The sequence below is a fragment of the Sinocyclocheilus anshuiensis genome, unplaced genomic scaffold (assembly GCF_001515605.1).
Source record: "Sinocyclocheilus anshuiensis isolate Anshui unplaced genomic scaffold, SAMN03320099.WGS_v1.1 scaffold6444, whole genome shotgun sequence".
Classification (NCBI taxonomy): Eukaryota; Metazoa; Chordata; class Actinopteri; order Cypriniformes; family Cyprinidae; genus Sinocyclocheilus; species Sinocyclocheilus anshuiensis.
The window spans coordinates 1,435-10,173 of NW_015538376.1; the positions used below are offsets into that span (position 1 = coordinate 1,435).

General features: G+C 34.6%; 1 protein-coding gene across 1 annotated transcript; it reads left to right on the forward strand.

The window, feature by feature from the left end:
• Positions 1-1,822: 1,822 nt before the first annotated feature.
• On the forward strand, positions 1,823-8,467 carry LOC107683765 (neurocan core protein-like; the record flags this gene model as incomplete). The annotated part of the gene is made up of 4 exons (XM_016479820.1): positions 1,823-1,936; positions 7,474-7,632; positions 8,008-8,090; positions 8,323-8,467. Coding segments are annotated over 4 exons (501 nt in total), but the record flags the coding sequence as incomplete, so codon positions are not given.
• Between the last annotated feature and the right edge of the window lie 272 nt (positions 8,468-8,739).

An 8,739-nucleotide genomic window follows, 5' to 3' on the forward strand; every position in this document is an offset into this window, starting at 1 on the left:
TTTTACTTTCACTTTCGAGATTTGCGATCGCACGTGCTCTGTGTAAACTACAGCGGCAGTACTTACCACACATTTTACAAAATCAGATGCTTGTCAGTGGTGCTCAGGATCTGTAAATCATTCGCCATCATCCTAAGTCATCTCTCCTTACTCTGTTTATGTGGTAAGTGAAATCTTATGTACCGTGATGTAACAGGCTACCGCTAGCAAGCAGCTAACCATGTCCCTTTAGTGGCTCGATTTTATTAGATTTATTATATTTTATTAGTGGCTTATTTTATTAGAATGCTCGTTATTTGTTTTCCGTGCCTTTCTGATTACAGACACCAACCCATCCCTGCACAGCCTGGAACATAACATTTATTTCCATGATCTGCCATTTTCGCTATTATCCTCGCTTGTTTCTTCACAATACCTGCAGAACTTCTGATGATTCGGCTGTTGGCTGTGCAGGTCCGGTTGGCCTAGAACATGGGCGGGTATATGCAAATGTTGGGGGCGTAACTATTAGTGTTCCCGACTGTAACGTCACAGTGAGTGTTATGTTCTGATTCGACTGTTTTTCAGTGGTCTTTTGCATGCACGAGATTTACATAAGAAGGAGGAAACAATGGTGTTTGAGGCTCACGGTATGCCATTTCCATGTACAGAACTGTTATTATACAACTATGCCAAGGTAAATACAGTTTTCCATTCTATGGCACCTTTAACCGAGATATTACTGCTCCAAACCTGCATGACTTGATTTCTTCAGTGGAAAATACACGCAGATGGTTTGACCTGCTCTTTTCCATGCAGTGACCCTGTTTGGACAGTGATTAATTCTGTTACACTCTAAAAACAACATAAAACAGTTTATTTGAAATGTGCTCTATATTCCAGTGTTGTTTTAGCATATTATTGTGGTTTTTGTTAATATTTCGAATTGAAGATTTTATTTTTATATTTTATGTTTTCACTTTAGTTAAACGTTTAGTTATTTTGTGTTTTGGGCATTTTTATTAGTTTTTATTGCGGGATGTTCTGCTATTTATACTGCTTAATGCAAATAATGGCAGTTATCTGCACCTCAGTATTGTAGTACATTATAAAACAGTACGCAGTAATAACGTATTGAGTGTAAATGATTATTTTAATTCAAATTATTAAATGGATTATTAAAACGATGTTTAACAGCTGTGTTTTGTAGTGTTGACTACCCCAGTCACGTTTCCCCCCTTTTTTTTACTTTTAAGTTTCCTTTTTTCCTTTTTTGTCTGATTTTTATCTATTTATATTCTATTTTATTTCAGCTTTATTTCAGTTACACTCTAAAAAAATATCTGTGAAAATAGGGCACAATATACTGTATAGTTTGAAGGAATTTTTCTGTATTTATTTGTTTACAGGTTTTTTATCAGTATTTTGAATTTTACATTTCATTGCGTTGTGTTTTAGAGTTAAACAGAAATGTCTGTAAAATGAATGGATGATGTCATGTGTAATGAGCTGCCAGTACTTTTTCTGTTATTTTACGGATTTATTTTTTTACGGTGTACCAAAAAGTTTTTTTTTTAATACTGTAGTTTTAGGTTACAATAACAACAAAATGGGTTTGTATATATTAATATACATATGTATGCAGATGTTTGCTGAAGTCAATGTTTTTACAGACCCAAATAATTGTAATGTGTATAATTTATTTCTACTAGGGAACTTTGGGAGAATCATCTGAGAGCAAGTTAATATTTAAACAGAAGAGCTGAGAAGTAGTTTTGCTCTGGGACACAGAGAGACTCCTGAGTGATGCTTTCTGACTCTGTGATGACTGTTGTTCTTTCAGATGTTGATGACTGTCAGTCGAACCCCTGTGAGAACGGCGGCACCTGTATCGATAAAGAGGACTCGTTTGTGTGCCTCTGTTTGCCGAGTTACAGCGGAGACCGATGTGAGAGAGGTGAGACGCCCGAGCCTGAACATGAGCTCAGAAAACATCTGCAAACACATTCCACTCAAATTGAAGCGAGCTTTAAGATTTAAGCCGTTCCCTGCTGGGAAATGACTCTTAAACCAGCCTAAAGGTGCTGGACGTGATGCTTGTGGAGCAGCACACATGAAATATCTCTAGTATTAGTGAAATCAGTGGCTCTGTGATGGTCCTGAGGAGAAAAGGGGAGTGGCCCAGACCTTTTAGCCAATCAGAAACACTCTTTGCCTGTCAATCATTGTGATGTCTTCGGAGGTCTTCACCTTTAAGATGAAGGTTATCCTTGTTGCAAAGCTTAACTCACCAAGCTGGTTTCCACTGGTCAGGCTGGTTTTAAAAGGGTTTTAGGCACTTTTTCTGAGATTTCGGAAACACCTTCACTGCATAATTAAATTCTGTTTGTATGCCAAATTTTTTTTTTTGCTTTACTGTGCATTATTTTACTTATTTACTAAATTAATAAATTGCTTGTGCAGTAATATCTTGCATATATTGTGCATGCATATTAGCATTGTGCAAAATTCTGTCAAATTAATATATTGTATATACAATATGCAGTCATTTCTTGCATATATTGCACATGCATATTTGCATTGCATATTAAATATGCAATGCATATTTGTATTGTGCAAAAAATTGTCAAATTAACATCTTGCACATATTAAATATTCACAATGTGCAAAAATCTGTCAAATTAATATATTGTACATATACAGTATGCAGTAATATCTTGCATATTGCGCATACATATTCGCATTGTGCAAAAATAAGTCAAATTAACATATTATGCATTGTGCTCAAATTAATATATTGCATATGCAATATTCGGTAATATCTTGCATATATCGCTTATGCATATTTGCATTAAGCAAATGTCAGTCAAATTCATATACTGCATATGCTGTAAACTCTTGCATTTATTGCATACGCATATTTACATTGTGCAAATATCAGCCAAATAATATAATGGCTATGCAATATCTTGCATGAATTGCATAAGTATATTTGAATTGTGCAAAAATAAGTCAAATTAATGTATTGCATATGCAGCAATATCTTGCATATATTGCACATGCATACTCACATGCAAAAATCAGTCGTCAATATATTTCATATGCAATAATATCTTGCATATATTGCATATGCATATTCGCACTGTGCAAAAATCATTCAAATTAATATACCGCATATGCAATATCAGTCGAATAAAGTACAATAACAATATTAATGGAGTCAGCTAGTAATATTGGCAAGGAAAACAAGCTTTTGCGAGTTCTGCCAGGCCTTTTCATTCCTCTCATTAGTGTTTTACATTGTTTGTCAGTGTCTCAAAGGTGTGCTGTGCATGTTGACCGCTCTCTCTCTCTCTCTAACTCTCTCTTTATAACACATTGTGGCGTTCATCTCAGTGGTTTTGCAGACTCATGAGCATCGCTCACCCTCCTCTGCATCCCATGACGACAGCGACTCTAACGATGATGCATTACTGCTAATAATGCAGTTGTCTGATGGCACAGAACTGCTACACACGAGTTTGATGTCACAGCACTGTATTTGAGACGCATTATTGTGTGTGTATTTGGTAGATGCTTCATCATAGTTATGATGCTGTAGAGATTTAGATAGCGTCTGCAGCTGATGGACATTCGTTTCACAGTCCACTGGATGTTTGTGTTTAATCTGAGATTATTCCAATAGAGCGCAACAGTGACTGTTCAGCTGTCTTGCTCTGGAAGTATTTTTCATTTGCTTTCTGAATAAGCATTACTTAAAGTTTACAGTATTTACAGTAAAATAGATAAAAGAACAATTCAGAAAAATGTATATAACCAGAAAACACACAAAATTCGCAATCAAAAGTGAACATTAACGGATGCTGTCGAGCAAAAAGTCATCATAAAAGTGATTAATCTGATCTGTGTGCTATATTCCAGGTCAATGATTATCAGTCATAAAGACTTGTATTTTGATTTGATTTTGATACATAAAGCATCATATGATTTCAAAAGGCTCCCCAGGGTCCTTAAAAAAGTTCAGTTTGATCAAATTTAAGGTCGTGGAGAATCTAAGATATCTTAAATGGTATAGCAAAATTCTTACAAATTTAAACTTTAAAAGGCAATGATACAAAGATGTGAGCCATAGACTTCACTACACAATTTACTTTATGATCAAATTAATATATTGCATATGCAATAGGCAAGTTTATCAAATTAACATATTGCATATCCAATAATACCTTGCATATATCGCATGTGCATATTCACATTGTGCAAAAATCAGTAAAATGTAATATAGTGCAAATGGATGTCATGTAAAGCTAATAATGTTAGCAAAGAAAACCGTGATTGTGATTTACTGTTATGAATTAATGAATTACTTTATGGGGTTTATATTGTAATTCTGTATGTTATAAGAGTATTATGTATATAAAAGTGCATATTTTATCTCCCTCACCTTTTTAAAAAGGCAGCTGGAATAATTAAGGCAAAGACATTTCAAAATAAGAGTCATGGCATATTTTGGCTTTTTTAATAATTAAAAGTCCTGCATTATGCATAAAATTGTTTTCTGGTTATTATTGGTATATTACAAACATTAAACTGTATCTGGCATTTAATTCAGCATAAACTGTAGTACACTCTTAAAAATAAAGGTGCTTCACGATGCCATAGAAGAACCTTTTTGTCTAAATGGTTCCATAAAGAACCTTTAACATCTGAAGAACCGTTCTGTTTCACAAAAGGTTCTTTGTGGCGAAAGAAGGTTCTTCAGATTATAAAAAGGTAAGAAAGAGATGGTTCTTTAAAGAACCTTTGACTAAATGGTTCTTCGTGGAACCAAAAAGCGTTCTTCTATGGCATCGCTTGAAGAACCTTTTGAAGCACCTTTATTTTTAAGAGTGTAGCTTCTCTTCATCATACTATATTGTTGAACTCTTTTGAAATCATTGATTATTGTGTGTACACTGAAAAAAAAAAATTACAAGTAAACAATTTTCACTCAGAAATTGCTAGTACATTTCACAAATAATTACAAAGAACCTGCAAGTAACACGCATGAAATTTTGAAGTAAAATTTTTTTTTAAATCTTTGTTTTATTTACAACTTTGAAAAATCATTTTTTACAGTCTATAATGACACTATATATTTTTTAGTTCCATGTCTCTCATATCACTCCACACTCTTTTTCTTCTCACATAATAAATAATTTACAGTCATATCAATGTTTCATATCTTATTTATTTTATAAGAATCCATTTAATAAGCAGGATAATGTTCAGTCAGCTGGGGCCTCATGTATAAAACTTTACGTAGATTTCATCCTAAATGTGTGCGTACGTACAAAAGCTAGATTTTGCGTACGTACAAAAGTTTTCAGATTTATAAAGTCATGCGTACGCCAGAACCTGAGCAGAATTCCCTTTGTAATACCCAGTAAGCGGAAGATTGTGCATACATGAATCTCCACCCCGTCTCCTCCCTGAAATCACCATATATGGAGCTTAGAACGCCTAGTTTTAATATGCATAACGTCATCTGCATATCATTTCCATGCATATTCCATCCACGTGACACCATGTTTAATGCAGTTAAGGGTACAATACGTTAGGAAAATACGAGATACGTACTATAAATGCTTTTTGAGACATCACATTGCTATTCAAATTATATGCAATTCTGCCTATAGAGTAAACATATATTTTAGAATGTATAGTTGAATGGAGATAGGCCTTATTTTTTTGGAGTGTAAATAACTGCCTGACTCACCGTGTCAATAACAAAAACATTTTGAAAATAAAACGTGCATATCTTACAGTTTCCTTCAAATTCTATCTTTTAAATATGATGCTTGTCACAATATTGGGAAGAGCACGAAAGGAGTTGAACAGAGGTTCTAGAGTACTGTCATCAAACCTGTTCAAACCAGCCAATGGACTGTTTGATCAACAAGTGCATCCTTATGTCTGTCGTTACCGTCCATGTTCCAAAGCCTTCAGACGAATCAAGTGATTCTCCTTTGAATCAGACTAATTCTAAATGTGTTCATAGCATTATAGAACTTTAACAATATCTACAATTCATTTATGTTGGTTCTGTTCTGTTTACCCTGGGGGGTTATCGCTGCTCTCCCTGCTCTCATCCATCCTAGGCTGCATGGATGCACAGGGAGTTCTTGCCCAGAACAGAACCATACCGCCAATCCAAACTGTATGCTAATTATTGAGAGTGTCATATTTAATCTATATGTGTATGTCAAAAGTCAAACAGACTTTAAAATCATTCTGTTTGCTTCCTTATTTCGCTCACTCCAGTAAAAGAGTGCGTACGCATGGTCTAGAGTGTCCGTATGGTGCGCACATATTTATGCCTAGTTTATTTTTGATAAATCCCGATATGTGCGTGGAAAATTGCGTACGCACATTTCCATGCCCATTTTGTGCGTACGCAACGTTTATACTTCAGGCCCATGTCTGGGTGATACGAGACCCTGCGGTGGGTTTGTTTTGCAGTAATGACAGGCTGATTGTACATTATCCCTCATTCATTATCCACACTTGCTCGACCTTGGTGTTCAGTGTTTCTTCCGCCCCTCCACTAGAGATAGAGACTTAATTACATCTGTGTGCTGCTTTAATAGCAGGTCTCTGGTGGCCTTCATTCAGATTTAACCATACATCTCGCACACACACTGCAGGTAGACTGAGCTTTCAGGGGTTTTATTAATGTTTTGATGAATGGTAATCTGATGGAACCGTGAGCGCAGAGATGGATTATGGGAATGCATAATAATAAACACCAATGAGCTGAAATGATTCATGCATATGAAAACATTCCTGACGCTTGTTTAGAAAAAGTATGATGCGATACTGTGTATATCAGTGTGTTTTAGTATCATTGATATAATATAACTTATTAATATTTTGAATTAGTTTTTTATCATTTTCGTTTTATTTGAGTTTTTAGGAATTTTGTTGTGAGTTTTAGTCATTATTTGTTGTTGTTGTTGTTTCAGATGTCTATATCGTTAATATTTATTTCAGTTTTAGTTGTAGTAGTTTTTATGGAAGCCCCATAACCTTTTATCTCACAAAATTTTTTTTTTTTTGTCAGAATTGCAGGAAATATACTATTTTTTTCTGGCATTTAAGAGTTTACATGTTGCAATTCTGCCTTTCTTCCCTCTGAATTCTGAGTTTACATCTCATTACATTCTGTTTTTTTATTTTTTTATTAATATATATATTTTTTATATATTTATTTATGTTTTTTTTTTTTTTTTGCATTTTAGAATTTTGAGAGATAAACTTGGAATTGCACAATATAAACTCAGAATTGAAAGAGAAAAAAAAAAGAGTCAGAATTGTGAGATAAGAAGTCGCGATTAGCTTTTTAATTTTTTATCCTGCGGCTGAAACAAGCTTCCGTATGTGTTTTTTTTTTTTTCATTTTAGTTTTAATTAACCATAATAACCCTGTGAGTGATGTCTTTTTTCTGTCTGCAGACACAGAGGGCTGTGAACACGGATGGAAGAAGTTTCACGGTCACTGCTACCGTCTGTTTCCACGCAGACACACCTGGGAGGACGCAGAGAAAGACTGCAGGGAGCACAGCAGTCACCTGACCAGCATCACTTCCTCCATGGAGCAGGACTTCCTTAACGGTCCGTCACAAGCCTAGATTAAAAAATACATAAATAAATATCATAAATTAATACAAATAATAATTTCAAAACATTATATAAAATAATATAAAAATTAAAAACTTTAACATTTTACAAGCATAGTACAAGCAGAGTTGGTGATTAAATAATAAAAATGTAAAATTAAAATAAATAATTGAAAAACAATCAAAATACTTGCTCAAAAAAGAAGTAATATTTTGTTTACCTGCTTTGTTGACTATCCGATATCAGAGAACCATATGTACGTGTTATTAAATTATTCAAATATTCATTTAAAATCTCAGGTGGACTTCAAGTAAATATTTAAACTATTTTTACTGGATGGCAATATAAGGGAAATCTATTGTTTTTCAGGTCTGGGTCATGAGAACGTCTGGATCGGGTTGAACGATCGTACAGTGGAGGAGGATTTCCAGTGGACTGATGGGATGGATGTTGTGAGTCATTTTTAAATGAATCAGTCCCAAATAAACATCACTTGAACCTTCACCTGTAGACTGTGATGAAATCAAACTCAAACTGCAGTGTTTTACTCACTGACTGTATTTACATGTTCTGCAACAATCTGACTGTTAATGTGGTTTAGTCATTCCATTCAGATTTCCGTGCACATTCTTATTCCAGATTCCCTCATTTGTAATAATTGGACATTGTCTGTTCCTCTCACAGGTGTACGAGAACTGGCGTGAGAATCAGCCGGATAACTTCTTCGCGGGCGGAGAGGATTGTGTGGTGATGATCACCAGAGAGGACGGCAAATGGAACGACGTGCCCTGCAACTACAATCTACCCTACGTCTGCAAGAAAGGAACCGGTGAGAGACTTTTTTTTGAAAGAAATTACTGCTTTTATTCAGTAAGGATGCATTAAATTGATCAAATGTGACAGTAAAGACATTTATTATAATGTTCGAAAAGATTTCTATTTCAATTAAATGCTGTTCTTCTGAACTTTATACTCTTCTGTGAATCCTGAAAAATAAAATGTATCACAGTTTCTGCAAAAATATCGGGCAGCGCAACTGTTTTCAACATTGATAATAATCAGAAATGTTTCTTGAGCAGCAAATCAGCATATTATTATGAT